We start from the raw sequence: 18,093 nt of genomic DNA on the forward strand, positions 1-18,093 counted from the left end.
CCTTCACATGATTATATCGAGTTCAAAGTGTGTGATTGTACTCTCTGAAGAACAGACTTTTTTTTTTTTTTTTTTTTTTTTTTTTTTTTTTTTTTGGTATGAGTGAGTTGTGCTGGGAATGAGTTGGGACAGGAGCCTTATTCTTTGCAAATGATGAACAGGTGAAATGTTAAAGAATTGCTAGGTGAAGATTCTTTCTCTGCCAGTGACCTTCTCCAGGGTGTTACCATCAAAAGACATTTCTCACTTTCCTTAACTTTCTATGTTTTTCTGTCATTTCTGGCTCTTACTCTACCTCAAAGTCCCCACCACTCTTTGACTCTGATACACTACATCATGTTTTACCCAGGCTTCTCTGGAAAGAGTGGAAAGTAAATAAGAGCATTCTGAAGTCATTCATGAGGGCAGCATAGCAACAGAGCAAGGCTCAATCAGTCTTCCTCACAGTTGGCCCTTGTTTGGGGTGGATGCATGTGATGGCAGAAGGGAGAGAGTCTGATGACACAGGTTTGATCAGGAGGAAGAAATGAATTTCTACTTCCTAGTAGGTATCAATGGAGAGTCCATTCGCTATGTTTAAGCCACCCTGTCTCTAAAGTGTGAACACTTCCGTCCCTGGCATCACCAGAGAGAAGCCGGTTTATGCAATAGTCAGAAATAAGAAAGAAGGAAGTGGCGTTTTCTGTCCAAGCAGTTGGTTTCTCTAGTTCACTGATTCTCAAAATATGGTCCCAGAACAGCCACCTAGGCATCACATAGGAATTTGAAAGGCATACAGATTCTTGGCTCTACCTTAGGTCTACAGAAGCAGAAACTCTGGGGGTTAAGCCCACTCATCTGTGTTCTACGACATCTTCCATTGAGAGTCTGTTACCTACTAAATGTGCAGAGCCCCCTACTCTGGGTAGCAGTGAGAGAATGTTCAAAGCAAAAGAAAGTGAAATTAAAGCACATAAATAGAGTAACATGGAAATGACTGTCACTCGTCAAACAGTAAAGATACTTGCACACATAACCAGAACCACAGAGAGCGATGATGTTTCTGTTAAGGCTTTCAATCAAGAATTGAAACTGTATCAGATCATGGTTTCTCTAAGTCTTAAATAAATGTATACAGCATGTGTTTGACAAAAAAAGGAGATGGGTAATTTTGAACATTATAATCTATTTTAGCTGCTTCCTGCTGTTAAAGTAAGATTTAATCTTTGAGTTGTTTAAATTGATGAAAAGGGGTTTTTACTAATCGTCTTAGTGCTCTACATTTTTCTAGACTATTTTCAATTAGGACTAGAAAATGATCTTAGGGTATATTTCCCAACATGACTAAGGGTTTTATTTTAGCAAGGCATTAAGTACTGGTGTTAAAAAAATGCCTACTTCCCAATAGAGAAGAAATAACCTTTTGCTATTAAACACGTCTCTCTCTTAGACTTCTGGGAACTATTGCAGACAAGAAGCTGCCTCTATGTGGCCCAGGAGAAGAGTCAGAATAAGAAAAAGAGGGGCCTTATTCTAAGAAGAAAACAGGAGAACTCTGGAAAATCTCAAAGGTAGTGATAGGCTACTTGAAAACTGTGGAAGAAAAGGTAGGTTATACATGGATGTCAACTGAGCTAACAATTTTAGTCCCAAGGCTAAACTTGTGTGTGTGTCTGGCATCCTACCCTTAGGGCAGGCTCACAACCCTCACGTGCTGTAGATCCAACTAGGAGGGCTTTTGTTTTCTTTCATTGCTCTCGTTTGTTTAGTTTGAGATCTTGCCAGGTAGTTCTAGTTGGCCTGGAACTGCCTATGTAGACCAGTTTGACCTTGGTTTTCCTGCCTCTTCTTCCCAAGTTCCTCAGATAGTGGGTGTGTGTGATCATGTTATGGAAGTTGTAGGTATTAGTGAGACAGTGAATCCTCCAGCAAATGGGCCAGCAGTGAAGAATAAATCCATTCGGTCACTGCATATGACATGGAGACAATGAATGAATGCCATCTTGAGAGGAACCTATTATCTTAAACTGGACTACTGGCGTGTGTGTGTGTGTGTGTGTGTGTGTGTGTGTGTGTGTGTGTGTGTGNAGAGAGAGAGAGAGAGAGAGAGAGAGAGAGAGAGAGAGAGAGAGTGTTGTGTGTGTGGCTGAGAATAGGGAACAACCACAATGCAGGGAGTCAGGCCATAGCCCTGGGATGAGAGTGCCCTAGAGGCAGCTGTACTTTACAGTTTCTGTGTGTTTCTATCTCATTCCCTTTGCACATTCATGTCATTTTGTGTGTACATTTCCAAGAACATACAGCATGTTCTCTTCTTCTTGCTTCTCCTCATCTCTGTGATTTCCATCATTTGCTGTCCATTGCAGTGTGAGCAGGACTTTGATGGTACCATATTAGTTTTTATTTTACAAAAATCTTGAGTTTTTATTGTTCTCTTCCTCTTCTTACATTTAGCTCATTTTGGTTTTAAGCCATTTTTTTTTCATTCAGAAATGTTTGGTTTTTGTCTTTTAAATTTTTCCTGCTATCTCACTATTTTCCTCCATAATATTCTTCTCTACTCCTCTTCATTTTTTCTTACTTTTATATGACATCCCACCCCTTACTTCTTTACTTCAGTCATTTGCTATTTACACACCTACTCTAAAGAATTTTTAAGTTTATATCACATTCTACTATAGTTTTTGCCACTTCCTGTTTTATGGTTTTTGGTGATGTATTACTGAGTTCTCATTTATTTAAAAGGTATCTTTATATGTTGTACAGTTAAAACAACTGCATTGCTGTTAAAAATGCTCGTTCCTCTCTGAGTGGTTCTGGTAATTGTGTCCTCAAGTGTAGACTTCTCAGTATGAAGCTCTCTAAAGAATACTAGAAAAGATCGCCAAACCAACTGACCAGCAAATCACAACACAGACGTGCAAGAAAAATGAAAAAGCAGGGCAGCAGGACATCTCCAGGAGATCACGACTCCTTAAATACCACATGAAAAGATCATGAAATAAGTAACATGCCAGATCAATATGTCAGAGTTTTCTGGTAAAACTGACCAACCACATCAAAGAGGACGCAAATGAGCAGATACATTCTACCATGGACCTAGAGGGGAACGTTAGCAACAGAGAAAAGTCAGCAAATGGACGAGAATGTCAGTGAGATGGATGAAAAAGTCACTGATGTGGAATTAAAGTTCAGCACCACCAACAAAAGGAAACAGAAGAAACTTGGGGAAAAAAATCAGTGATTCAAACAAGCAGTAGACAGCATCACTACTAGACTGAGCCAGTCAGTAGGCTGGGTATCAGAGATGCATAGAAAGAGTTAGAAAATACACTCAAAGATCAATAAAAGAAAGCTAAAAGAACTTACCCAACTTTTTATGATGCCATTCATATTTTTATTTATTCTCCTTTATATGAATATTTATATATTGCTGAATGACATTAATGTGCTTGAAAGCAACAGACTTTTCTAATTTCTTCCAGGGTGTTCTGTATATGAGTTTGTGCAATGTGATGTGGACAAGTGTTATGAATGTGTGTGTGTGTGTGTGTGTGTGTGTGTGTGTGTGTGTAGATCATGAAAACTAGAAAGGGGACAAGGATAGTAAAGGAAGAGACTTTAAGAGGTAGGGAGAAATAGAATACTTATGGCATGAAGGCAGGAGGAGGAAATATTTAGTGGGTTGTGACAGGGACCTGGAGGATGATCCTGGAGAGATAGGGGAGGTAAATGCAGGCCTGTGATGAGAAAGCTGTAATGAAACATATGCATGACAATTTTTCATCAAAACCCATTATATTGTACCCTAATTTAAAATTTTAATAAAAAAAGAATAAAAATCTTCCTTTTGGCAGGGAATTTGCTGATTATTTTATTGCATATTTTCATGCTACCTTTTAATGTCTCAAAATACTGGGTTATATTATGTTGTTTGGGACATAAGAAGGAGTTGGAATTTTTCTTTAAGTTTTATGGAATATGCACTATGAGGTAATGGACTACAGTCGACAAAATATAGGCTGGATATCAGGAAGGTGTCTACCACAGAGTCCAGGTGGGTAACCTTAATGGTTGGTGGTGGACTGTTGAAACTATTTGGTCTTTGATCTTTAGGACCAAGAGAACTGGGGTGTGGGTATGAGAGAAAGAAGAAGACAAGACTTTAGGAGCTTCCTCATCTAAGCATGAAGTAGACACAGTAGCTAGTAACTAACATGAGATGTAAATGTTGCTTTTATTTCATCAAATGAAGTGATGAGATGAGAGCCATACCCAAACTGTGTGAATATATTACCTGGGCTGAGCCCAGATCATTTCTTCTCTGTTCTAACTATCCCTAGGCCAGGCCTGGAAGCTTCTAGCCTCTATACAATCTAATGTTCCAAGATGATTGATTTAATCAGGCTTTTCTTGGTTTCTAACTGAATTGTTCTGCCTGGCTTCATACTAACTTTAGTAATGTGTTCTAATCTCTGGTTCCTTTTCATTTTCTAGCTCCTTCTTATTGTCTTCATCTGTTCTAACTTGTTCTCTCTGTAACCTGTTTCTGTAAAACTGTCCTGGTAAATTGCCATATACACATACCACCAGCCATCACACCACCTTTCTCTCTCTCTCATAGCCTCTCTTTCCTGTCCTGTTCTTGTGTGAGTTGGGCATATCTTATCTTTTGAATCATTTTGTCAGATCTTTGTCCCTCAATTGGATGTCATACATGGCTTCTTGCTTCTACAAACTAACCTTACCTTCATCATTTAAGGACTAAAGGTGTGTACTAAGGGTGTGTCTGTATTTCAGCTAGATCATACTGTAATCTAGGGTGTGTCTGCATTCTGGCTAGGTCAGATCTTTGGATGTGATCCTTTGCCAGAGCAGCCATGTTGCTTGATTAAAATTTGTCTGCAACCCTATAGGTGGAACAACAATATGAACTAACCAGTACCCAGAGATCGTGTCTCTAGCTGCATATGTATCAGAAGATGGTCTAGTCAGCCATCATTGGAAAGAGAGGCCCATTGGTCTTGCAAACTTTATATGCCTCAGTACAGGGGAATGCCAGGACCAAGAAGTGGGAGTGGGTGGGTAGGGGAGTGGGGGGGGGGTATGGGGGACTTTTGGGATAGCATTGGAAATGTAAATGAAGAAAATACCTAATTAAAAAAATTAAAAAAAATTCTCTACAATGGGAGACATTGGGGGAACAGGCTCAGGGTTGAAGAAAGTCAAAAACATGTCATGTTTCAAGTGTCTTTTAGACATCGTCCTAGTGAGCCTTATGTAGTTTGTGTCTAGGATAAGTTATGTTTGGCATACATACCAGATGACAGGTTGAGAGAATTGTGCGTAGATGGCCACAGCATTGCCTCTTAGATTGTTTGCTTTTTAACCTTTGTTTCTTCAGTAAGAAAAAAAAAGTGTGATCATCTGTCAAACATGAAGGGAACACCTATTAGAAGTCTGAGAAGAAAGAGCCACAGTGAAGTTGAATTTGACCAGCAAGATGCCAGCGTTTGCTGGGAAACACTGAAGGCCTTCTTTAGGCTGAAATTCAGAGGAGACTGGTTTTCTAATTTATTCCCAGCGAGTGCACAGAGGACAGAGTTTCATCAGATTTGAGGTTTTACAACGGGATGTGATGGAATCCTCAATGCCAAGAATGCTACTTTGTTTAAAATGAAGTTTAAAATAGCAAGAGTATGTTTATATCGTTTCATACACTTTGGAATGCTCTACCGATTCCAAGCCAAAATTCACCACATTATTTTTTTTCAAATTAAACTCAATCAATAGCCTAAATAGCAATTATTAGCATAAAACATTTAGATACAATATGATGCAAATATATACTAACCTTATTAGACATTATGCAATGATGGCTGGAAAATACTCAGCATATTTTTCCGTAATTCAATTATATGTTCCTATAAAAGCAGAAGCTTTGTATACTGAGTCCGAACACTGCACTGAAGTTCATCATTCACGTTAGGTCTGAGTCTGAGCCGTAGTGCTTCAGAGCATGACTGGTTGGCAATGCATGGCGTGTGAGGGGCAGAGTGGGCTTGTGATGTGTTCAGAACCGAGTTGTATTGAGGTTGTGCAATGAGGTATGTGTGAGTGCTGGCAGAAACTCTGCAGATTCATTGTGTGTGTTGAGTCTGAATTAACCTTAGGGCACTGTGCATTCAGAAATGTTTTATTATTGTCAAGCTTTTGCAGTGTTTACATTCAGTTATGAAACCTATAGTGTTTTAAACATACTATTTTAAGAAGCTGTGTTTTTATCAGATCCTGAAACCTTGTTTACAGTTGTCTCATCCAAATGAGATTTGGACACTTGTGAACTTGAGGCTGAAATTTAATTGGTAGGAAAAACCTTACCTAACTTTTTTTTAGGTTATTCATACTCTTTATGAGGTCCTTTGAATAAGGGGACTGTGGCGTGGGGGAGGGGAATGAGGAGGCAGGATCAGGTGTGGGGAGAGACAGGAGAGAGGCCCAGAGGGCTAGGAGAATGAATGAAAATCTGCAGCTGCAGAGGTGGGTGTGAGGGAGGGAGAATCTCTGGGAAGCCCCAGAGATTTGGGACAGGTGAGGCTCCCAGGAGTTAAAGCAGGTGACCTTAGTTGAGAGATGCCTAACAGTGGGGACATGAAACCTGAAGAGGCCATCTTGTAGCCAGGCAGAACCTCCAATGGAGGGATGGGGACACCAACCCACTCACAAAACTTCCCACTCAAAATTTGTCCTGTTTAAAATAAATGCAGGGATGGAGCAGAGAACGGAGGAAAGGCCAACCAATACTGGTCCAACTCAAAACCTATCCCGTGGGCAAGCACCAAGCCCTGACACTATTAATGATACTCTGTTATACCTGCAGACAGAAGCCTAGCATATCTGTCCTCTGAGAGGCTCTATCCAGCAGCAGACTGAAAGAAATGCAGATACCCGCAGCCAAACATTAGATGGAGGTTGGTGACACTTATGAGGAGTTTGGGTAAAGATTGCAGGCCTTAACATAGATGAGAACCCCACAGGAACACCAACAGAGTCAACAAACCTGGATGCCTGAAAGCTGTTAGAGTCTGAGTCACCAACCAAAAACATACACAAGCTGATAAAAGGCTCCTGAGCAAGTATATAGTGGTCGGGCAGCTCAGGCTTCGTGGCTGCCTTGTCTGGCCTCAGTGGGAGAGGATGTGCCTAATCTGGCAGAGGCTTGATATGCCAGGGTGGGGGGATACGCAGAGGAGGTCCCAGAGAAGGGGAGGGGGATGGATGAAGGGAATAGATGAAGGAGGGACAGGGGGAGGACAGCGTTTGGGATGTAAAAAAAAAAAAATGGTCCCCATAGTGCCATGTGTCTGAAAATTTGGTCCTTAGTTGGTAAAACTGTTTGGAAGGGATTAGAAGATGCAGTTTCATAAGTGGAGGTGTGTCAGTGGGAGCTTTGAGGACCAAATGACTCATCATTCTTAGTGTTCCTACTCTTGACTCCTGGCTGCAGATTAAAATGTGAGCTCTCAGCTCTTCCTGCTGACCTGCCTTTGCTCTGCTATAATGGATTCTAATCATATGAACTCGAAGCCCAAATAAATACTTTATTTTATCTGTTTCCTTGGTCATGGTGTTTTGTCACTTTAAGATACTTTATTCCCATTTATATAAATATCCATGTATTTCCAAATAATAAATGTGTTTGAAAACATACTTTTCTGTTTTTTTCAGGATATTATATAATATATAAGAGATATGTGCATATATCTCTTCTAGTTTTACATTGTAAAAATTTCACATTTTATATTATTTGTATGTAGATCATGTAGATCTTATATATGTATGTATATATATGCATATATATAAATGCATCTATATATTCTAAACTTACAAAACAGAACCCAAACTTTGCCTCAGAGTCTTCTAAAATATTTTAGCAGAAGGAAAACTTTCGAACTCAGTCTCTGAGGTCAGCATTACCCTGTTACCAAAGCAGCACAGGGGCAGTGCAAGGAAGAAAAACTACAGACCATCATGTCTGATGGAACTGATACAAAAATACTGATCAAATCACCAGCAAATTGAATTCAGTAGTGTATTAAACAGATTAGATATTGTGGAGAAATGGGGTCATTCTTCACATGCAAGGATAGCTTAATTTCCTTGAAAATTAATAAATGTTATATATCACATTGAACAGTCAATGATGTCTAATATGCAGAGAAAGTATTTGGCAAAGTTAGTACTTTATGATATTAAAAATTCAACAAATGACGAATAAGAGAGAATTATCTGAACTTGGTAAAGAACACATACCAACACTGCTTATTTGACATCATACTCACCAGTGAAAGAGGGAGCCTTTCCTGTATGATAAGGCAAGAACATTCAATCTTACCACCTGTGTCTGGCAGTGCATTGACAATGCCATACAGAGAGAGTAGAGTGAAAAAAGCCATTCAAATTGGAGAAGGTGGAGTTATGTTATCTATACACACACACACACACACACACACACACACACACACACACGCACGCACTCGCGCACACACACACACACAAAACAAACCCCTATTACTTGTTGTACTGGCTAGTTTTGTGTCAACTTGACACAAGCTGGAGTTATCACAGAGAAAGGAGCTTTAGTTGGGAAAAATGCCTCCACAAGATCCAGCTGTAAGGCATATCCTCAATTAGTGATCAAGGGGGAGGTCCTCTTGTGGGCGGTGCCATCTCTGGGCTGGTAGTCTTGGTTCTATAAGAGAGCAAGCTAGGGGAAGCAAGCCAGTAAAGAACATCTCTCCATGGCCTCTGCATCAGCTTCTGCTTCCTGACCTGCTTGAGTTCCAGTCCTGACTTCTTTCAGTGATGAACAGCAATGTGGAAATGTAAGCTGAATAAACCCTTTCCTCCCCAAATTGCTTCCTGGTCATGATGTTTATGCAGGAATAGAAACCCTGACTAAGACACTTGTATAGAAATCCTTAAAGATTTTCCACAAAACTGCTAAACATGAAAAACACCCCTGACTCCGGGTAATCATGATGGATCATGCCTGTGATTCCAGTGCACAGGAAGTAAAGACAGGAAGATCATGAGTTCAAGGTCAGCTTTGACTACAACATTGGATTTGAAGTAAGTCTGAGATTGTGTTTCCCTAAACTAACCAACCAACAAAACAATCAACCTAATTTCCCCACACCAAAATAGATTCAGCAAACTTGTAGAATACAAAAAAATCAGCACACAAGACAATTGGGACAACTCAGGAAGCAATTAAGAAAACAATTCATTGAAAGTATCATCAGAAGGAGCAAAAGACTTAGAAAACCCAGACAAGAGGCAAAGGCACATACAACGGAGACACAGCATTGCTGAAAGAAAGTACAGAAGAAATGCATGAATGGAGATACAGCCTGTGTTTATGGACGGAAGTTTTAATTTTGTTAAAATATCAACTGAACTGATTTAATTCCACCCTTGTAAAACTCCCAATGGTACATTTTTTGCAGAAATAAAAAAAAAATCATCCTAAAATTCAAAGCTCAAGGAATTCTGAATAGTTGAAATAATCTTGAAAACTTGGAAGTCTCATGTTTTCTAATACCACAATTTATAACAAATTACATTAGGAAAATTATTGTCACACTTGCCTAACATGAATGAAGCCCTGTGCATAAAATGTGCGCACATGCATACACAGACAGACACAACAGGCCTATCATGGTACCGAAAACAGAGATGTATATCGTGTAGAAGAAACCAGAAACAAACTCTCCCTTATATATAGTCAAATGCTTTCGACAAAGGAGGCAAGGCCATTCCACGGGAATAGACGTACATTTCAACAATTCTGCCTGGAAGACCATCTTCTCATGCAAATTACTAAAAACAGATCTTAGTTTTCACCATAAATAAGACTCAAACGACCAAAGAACTAAATGTAAGACCTACAACTACCAGAGGAAATCTCAAGGGAAAAGCTTCATGACATTAGATTAGTAAGACTATCTTGGATATGATTCCAAATTTATAGTCAGTAGATGTAAATAGAGATAAGTTGGACAATAGAAACATTAAAAACGGTTATGTGTGGAACCAGGACACAATAGAAAGAGTGAAAAAGTGGAGTGGATAAAAAGTTAATGACTATAATATATAAAGAACAACTACAAGAAAGAACAAAAGCAATGACATAGATCCTCACAAATAACCTGATTGAAAACTAAGTGAAAGTCTTGAAAACATATTTTTTTTTTTAAAGACCAGAGTGCCTGTGGTAAACAAGCATGTGAAGGTTATCTCAGCATCACTGACACATGTATGAACTTGATAAAATTGTGACCAGCAAAATAAACCAGCCACTAGATGAAAAGCACTGTATGTTTCTGGCTACATGAAATACTTAGAGTACTTCCCATCATAGAAACAGCAAGTACAATGCTAGTTGCCAGGAGGTCCATAGGGAGGAAAATATGGGGAATTGTTACTTAACTGATCAAATGAGTCCTGGAAATAGGTACACACTGAGTGAATGGAATTCACAGTAGCAATTGTTCACTTAAGAACGGTGACTCTAATGAATGCTGTATGAGGTCTATACTACCATAATCCAAGATCCTCTGGGGTTTTGGAAAGCATATTGTGTTCACATAGCCATGAGAAAGTAAGATCAGGAGGAAAACATACACAAGGGCAGTGAAGGACGGATAGCTTTGAGGTCCTTGTGAGGCTGGGAATGTGTGGAACAACTTCAAAGGATACCAGTAGTCCTCAGGAACTGTAGTCCTAAACTGTGACCCCAGGAAAGGGGAGCAGGGTATGACTAGTGACACTAAACTGAGGTAATGCAAGAGTGAACCTGGAGTTGATGAACACTGCAGTGTAGAAGACCAAAGTAAAAGCAGAAAGAAGAGAACCGGGCTGTTCTTCTGTGCTCACCTCCATATGGTCCAATGTTGTAGCAAATACAAAGGGCGATAGATGTGTACCGCCCTTCCTGGACCAGAACAAGTGGATTGTGGGAAACAATGTTCTAGGCAGTGATTCTCAAGTTGTGGGTTTCAACCCTTTGGGAGTCAAATGACCCTCTCACAGGTGTTGCCTAAGACTATTGGAAAACACAGACATTTACATTAGAATTTTTAACAGTAGTGAAATTACAGTTGTGATGTAGCAACAAAATTATTTTATAGTTGGGGATCACAACAACATGAAGATCTCTGCTATATAGGGTCACAGATCATTAGGAAGGTTGAGAACTACTGTTCAAGAGAGTACCACGGGGAGATAACCTGGTTCCAGTTAGAGATGAAGGGGAAGGTGTTATCTGGAGAAGTATGGTGGAAGATGGGTGGTTTGAAAGAGACTGAATGTCCAGAGGGTGAAGACTCACCCATTTCATGACAAAGCTTTGAGGAGAGGGAAGTGCGTTTGGTTAAATGTGTAGTTTTATTGTATCTATCACGTGCAAAGGCTGGACTGGGAAAAGGTGAAAAGGATACCACAGTATACGCCAGAAGTTCAATGAGGCATTACCAAATAGAGGTCTTGCAAAACATAAAATAACATGTTGAACCCTTTGAAAATTCTGCTATTACTACAGCTACTGTGTGATACATAATAGGCATTGTGTCTGATGAGGGAGCATCAGGAAATCCTGTCCTAACAAAGACATGTTTCTAATGGGCTAGACTCCTCTTTTTCCGGTTGTGGATAAGCATTTGAGGAACCAATTACTCTACACAAAGACATTAAGAAGAGGGAAAAGTATATGTGAAGGGGTCTTATAAAGCTTAAAATGTTATATACCTAAGAGGACAGGGCTCCAAATATGAACTCTGACTCCATCATAAATCATGATACTGAACATTCACCTTTTTAAAAGTGTGATTATTTACTGGTCCTGCAATGTTAATCTCACAATAAGAACGTACTAGCTTAGGAAAGGAACTTCTCTGTGCTGAGGGCAGTACTGCTGCCTCCTCTCCTTTGGAGTTTTGTTGGTGATGGTTGTCACAGAGGCCCATCAATCATTCATTTGAGATGTTCTTTTAGCAGGCTGAAGTGACTCCCTCATCTTACTATCGAATACCCGAAAGGTTATTACCTCTGTGATCACTCATTTTATTATTGTTGTTCTTTTGCATCTTGGAGACAGATTCTCACTGCTTAGCCCCAGCTAGCCTGAAACTTGCCACGTAGACCGGGTCAGTTTTGAAATTATGGTGATGCTCCTCTCACTGCCTCCTGATTGCTGGGATCATAGGCATGTGCCGTCATGCCTGTGTTGGTTATTTTTTTAATACCAAAGGGAATAATAATACGGAGCTCCCAAGAGTACTGAATCATTAACACAGTATGAAGTACCTTTAAGCTAGAGGTTCTCAACCTGTGAGTTTCGACCCCTTTGGGGCTTGAATGACCTTTTCAAAGGGGTCACTCAAGACCATCTGCATATCAGATAGTTACATTGCAATTCATAGCAGTAGCAAAATTACAGTTGTGATGTAGCAACAAAAATCATTTTATGGGGGTCACCACAACATGAGGAACTGTATCAAGGGGTTAAGAAGGTAGAGAACCACTGCTTTAAGGAGAGAGAGAGAGACAAAGACAGAGAGACAGAGAGAGAGAGAGAGACAGAGAGAAGGTGAGAGTGTTGGAGGATAACAGAGTAGGTGATTGTTGTGGACTGTGGAATGTTAAATTCAGAAAAGTCAGAAAGGGAAAATTAGGGAAGGAGGGCTTCATTTTGGTGTTGTGTTGTTATAATGTAAGTGGTCATTATCATGAGAAGATAGCCCAGACCTCCTGGTCTGCAGTGGAGGTACAAGTGGTGAAAGGCTCTATTCAGCCAAAGCCCTTCACTTCATTGTCAAGAAGCTGTGAAGCACTGAAATGTTTGTGTGACTAGGTCTTTGATCTTTTATCTCTTCATCTCTTCAGTGTGGCCTCCACCAGGCTGTTTTAAGGAAGCTTTAGAAAATGTAAAGCAAAGACTCGTGAGAGATACAGCGCCCAGACAGGCTGACTTGACACATTCTTCCTTTGTCTTTGGGGCAAAGGCAGCGCTTTCAGTACTTTATGTTGAGAATGCTTGGAGGATCTTTTTGTTTCCTTTCTAGACTGGGCTATACATGGAGTGTGGGCTCCTAACCCACTAATACTTGGCTTTGGGAGCACATTTCTGGGTCGGAGTCACATGTATTATCTTGAGCAGTAGTAGGCTCCCCAAGGGGCAATCAAGTGATGCTATCAGGCAGAAACTGCAGGTTACACAGTCCTGACAATCCATGGACAAAGATGATGACCATGAGGACACTGATGATCCTTCGATGCCTATCCCATCCAAGAACAAATGAAGACTTAGGTGAAACTTCTACTTTTGTGGATAGTAATCCCACTACTAAGTATGGTTTGTGGTAGTTACAGCAATGGGAGAGATGCTAAGTTTGTAGAGGCTTAGAAAATGTTACACCGTAAAGAAATGTGCTTAATTTGCACAAACCCATCTCCACATTTTATACTTTAACTATTTATTCATTATTAAGTATACATTTATTAGTGGAAGTGGTGGTACATGCCTGCAATCCAAGCACCCAGGAGGCTGAGGTAGGAGGCTCTCAAGTTCCAGACCAGCCTTGGCTGCATGGCAAGATTATATGTCAATAAATAAAACAAAACAGAAGTATTGAGTGTTTGTATGTGTCAGGTATTATTCTAATGGTTAGGTCTAATTGTAGTGAGCCATGAAGATAAAAAATCTCTACTCTTTTTGGAGTTTATGACTGACAGCTAGCAAATACTACATGCTACATCGTGGCAATCCTAAGAAGAAAATCACAGCATGGAATGAAATAGGGAAATGTATGATGTCCAGGCATGGTAGTTCACGTTTGTAGTCTACTTAAGAATTCCAGGGCAGGCAGAGCTGTATAGAAGACATCATCTCAACTCAGAAACTAGTAGAGGAAAGGCAGAAACGGGGAAAGAAAGGAATGGACAGAAACACAGAATTTGGAACTTTAGAATGGAGTGTTTTCTAATATAGTTTCCAGGGAAGGACTCTCTGAAAAGATGGTGTTTCAAGAACTATGTGAAAGAGGTAAGGTGAGGGGGCAGCCACAGCATTGTTATTAAGAAAGGATAGAAATGACTGGAGAGCTGGCTCACTGGTTAAAATTACTTAATGCTCTAGCAAAGGGCCTGAGTTTGGTTCCCAGCAGCCACATTAGGCATCTTACATATACCTGGAGCTCTAGCTCCTGAGGGGATCTGACACCTCCAGCCTCCACTGGTCCCTGCACTTCTATGAACACATGTGCACACACAAATGCACATATATTAATAATTAAAGCTAATAAAACAAATCTTTTTAAGTGAGAAAGGATAGAAAGGTGTGAGAATGCCCAAGGTTTATGAGGAATGATACAGAGCCCAGAATGTTTGGAATAGTGCTAGGGAGACAATTGTAGGTAGGTAAGGTAGGTAAGATAAGAAAAACAAACCAAACCAAGCAACAACAAACCAGTGGTGCAAGAACCCTGAGCCCAATAAATAAGTCATTGCAAGGACTTTGGGTTTTGCTCACTGGATGAGATGGTGAAATACCTAATAGGTTTCCAGTAAAGGCATAACTACAGATAACTTATATTAGTAGCTGGGTTAAGAATAGAATGAAGAACCGAATCCCCTCCTTCTAAGGTGCCAGCGGACACTATGAGGTTACAGAAAGCATCTTAAACCACTCTCTGCCCTGTCTGTTTTAATGCTGAGGGCTTCAGGCTAGCCAGAGCTCAGGGCAGCCTCAGCCCAGTGAACAGTCTTCTCTGAAGGAAGGAGAGTTTTTCAAAGTAAAAATGAAACAATGGCTAATTATCTGTTTGGGAAATTCTGAGTGTGCTGACTACACATGCTGAATACACTCTATTAACAGTGTTTATAACCAAAATTTTCTATTGAGAAAATACAATTTAGCAAAATATTTACCTGTGTGGTGACATTCACTTCTTTTTGTTTTTTGTTATATCTTTCTGCTTCAGTATCTGCAATATATAAAGCGATTCTCTAAAATCTGAAGACATTGAAAACATTTACAAAACTCAGTTTTTAATTTAAAAACTTTCTCAGAAAGTTAGAGCTTGCATTGTAATACTTGAGAGTACTTTATAGAGTTACTAATAAGGTATTAAAATAAGCCCTACAGTGATACTTTTAAAAGATATAACTTGACATCAGAGGCAATCTACTTCAAGCAAATAAATGTTTGGGAACTGAGCGAAGATACAAGGGGTCTACAAATAATCACCAATTACTGTGGTAGAAAGAACTCTGAGGTTTTTTTTGTTTGTTGTTTTGATTTGTTTTAAGCTCAATAACATGCTGCTTGTAGGTTACAGATACAGAGGGTTAGACACCTGACTACAGGCTGCCTTTAAGGCAGTGAAGGAGGAGAATCAAAAAAGAGTTTAAAAAAATGACTTTTCAGAAAAGGGAAATAGAAGGAAAGCTTTGGAAATCCACAAAGACGGCAAAAAGACACAGAAAAGAGCTAGAGAAACATACATAAAACAGAGTACACTACACAGACAAGCAAGACCAGCACAGCTTCAGCTCCGAAGTTCCTTGTGAGGACTCAGAAGCTGTTTCCGAATGGAAGCCTGATAGAGGCCAGACCTCTCATCTCAGGCCAGCCAGGCTCTCAGGAGCATCAGCTCCAGTGGCCAGTGCAGATGATACAGAGATTGCATTGGTGGAGAGAAAGGTCCTATGTTGTCATGATATGCCACTTGAGAGCTGTTGATCATGGTCTTTCATTTTTTAAAGTTTTATTTGCATATATCAATTAAACATCATGGTAGGTTTCACTATGACACCTTCATACACACATAAAAAGTATATTCATATACACATATAGTATGAATACACACACACACACACACACATGAACACATTCACACACAACTCTCAACCCTTTCTTGTTCTGCTCAGCTCTTTTCCCCTTCCCACCCGTTCCTGTACTAATGCACCACTGTCCTGACATCTTCCTCTCTCCCCTCTCTTTCCCCTCCCTCCCCTCTCTCTTTCTTCCTCTCCTTCTACCCACTGCTCCTCCCCTCCCCACCCCTCCTTTTTCCCTCCACACACTATCTCTTCCCTTTTTTTATGATCTACTGAGTTTAATTAGGGTGTTTACAGGAGCATGATTGAGTAAGGAGTTATTTCCTAGAGCTCAAACATGCTATTGAAGACAAAGTTCTTTCTTTAACTTCTATTGTCACAGAGAGATGGCATCTCATGATCCTCTTACCCTGTTCTGTGACAGAATGTTGATGGGCACAGTCGTGTGCTGATAATCTCAGCTTTTAAGAGCTCAATTGTAATGGCTATTTTTCAACTTAACTACATCTGCAATTAACCTAAAGCCCACACACACCTAGGAGGGACTTACTTTTAATTAATTAAATCGTTTGAAGTTGGGATACCTCTTCTAATCCAGTGATCTACAATATATTTGAGGTGGGAAGACACCCTTTAATCTGGACCACACCTTCTGCCAGCAGCTTATACAAAGGACATGGGAGAAGCAGTTTGCTCTCTTTGCCTGCTTGCTCTCCATGCCAAGTCTACTCTTTCTGTAGCTCTACAGCCTACTTCTTTGCAATTCTGGTGTATAGTGAAGACCAGATGAGACAGCCAGCTAGTGGACTAAATATTTACTGGATTCTTGGACCTGATGGTAGACAACCATTGTAGGGTTAGCTCGACCACAGGCTGTAAGCCTTATGGATTTATTATATTTATACAAAATCATCAGTACTACAAGACCAAGTCATGCTCTGCATTCCCTTAAGAGAGAAACTATTGTTAAAAACTGACATACCTTGAAGATATGAGACCACAGAATATTCTGGGATGTCTGCTACAGCTTTAGAGAGAGCAAAGCCCAGAAAAGGCACCTTTAGCATACAAGGAGGCAGACAGTAATGGACTAAAGGGTGCAGATGGTAAGAGGCTGATTCAGGATGGAAAGTGCACAGAGAAATAGCCCTCCCCTTAGTGGCTGGCATTAGATCAGTTTAACTGGGAATAAATCAAGAGATTGAGGCCAGTGGATGTATCCATTGATCTGTTCACTAAGAGAGGTCCATAGAAGTTACCTACAGCAACATTTCAGCATGTCGGTTAACACTCAGGAGGCACCGAAAAGAATGAAGGTGGGCCCTCTGTCTATGCTTCAGTGCTGAGGATAAGTCCCACACTCAAAGCACTTTGAAGACACTGCCAACCCCCCAACACACTTGGCCCCTACTAAAACATCATGCATAAGGCAGCACTGTAGTCTGGCGAGTCTCAGAAGAGTGAGATAATTTTCCTGGCCCAGAGTGCAAAGATAAGTGAATCCAGCAGAGGCCCCTGATAAGGATGGTAAACTGCTTCTGTGAAGACAGGTCCAGGGGACATCAGATACTTGTGCAGACTCAGCAAGAGTGAAACTGAGAGACTGGAGCCTGCAGGTTGATTGGTCATCTCTTGCTCTATGCATGTAACGGGCGATCTTCAGTTGTTGAGGGCACAGAAAGAAGGAACTTCAACACCTTCTTGTTTTCCCCACTTTCACTTTTTTCATGTGTTCTCTCCCCCATATCATACATTTAGCAGGATTTTTAACTATTTTGTATTTAATTTTATTTGTATTTATCATTTATCCTCATATATTTATCTAATTTTGTTAAAGCACTTTTCATTTGGGGAAAATGTTTTGTCTTTGTTTCTTTTCTTTTTTTAAAAATTTTTATTAGATATTTTCTTCATTTACATTTCAAATGCTATACCAAGAAAGTCCCCTATACTCTCCTCCTGCCCTGGTCCTCTACCCACCCACTCCCACTTCTTGGCCCTGGCATTCCCCTGTACTGGGGCATATAAAGTTTGCAAGACCAAGGAGACTCTCTTCCCAATGATGGCCAACTAGGCCATCTTCTGCTACATATGCAGCTAGAGACACGAGCTCTGAGGGTACTGGTTAGTTCATATTGTTGTTCCACCTATAGGGTTGCAGACCCCTTCAGCTCCTTGGGTACTTTCTCTAGCTCCTCCATTGGGGGCCCTGTG

General features: G+C 40.2%; 1 protein-coding gene across 3 annotated transcripts in view; it reads right to left on the reverse strand.

The window, feature by feature from the left end:
• The window catches only part of Sel1l2 (SEL1L2 adaptor subunit of ERAD E3 ligase), a 154,923-nt gene that overhangs the window by 96,255 nt on the left and 40,575 nt on the right, over positions 1-18,093 (reverse strand). For all 3 annotated transcript variants that reach the window (XM_021150051.1, XM_021150056.1, XM_021150042.1), the window contains exon 2: positions 14,968-15,023. In XM_021150051.1, the coding sequence (XP_021005710.1) occupies positions 14,968-15,023 (56 nt within the window). The remainder of the gene's footprint in view (positions 1-14,967; positions 15,024-18,093) is intronic.

This window comes from Mus caroli, chromosome 2, assembly GCF_900094665.2.
Source record: "Mus caroli chromosome 2, CAROLI_EIJ_v1.1, whole genome shotgun sequence".
NCBI lineage: Eukaryota > Metazoa > Chordata > Mammalia > Rodentia > Muridae > Mus > Mus caroli.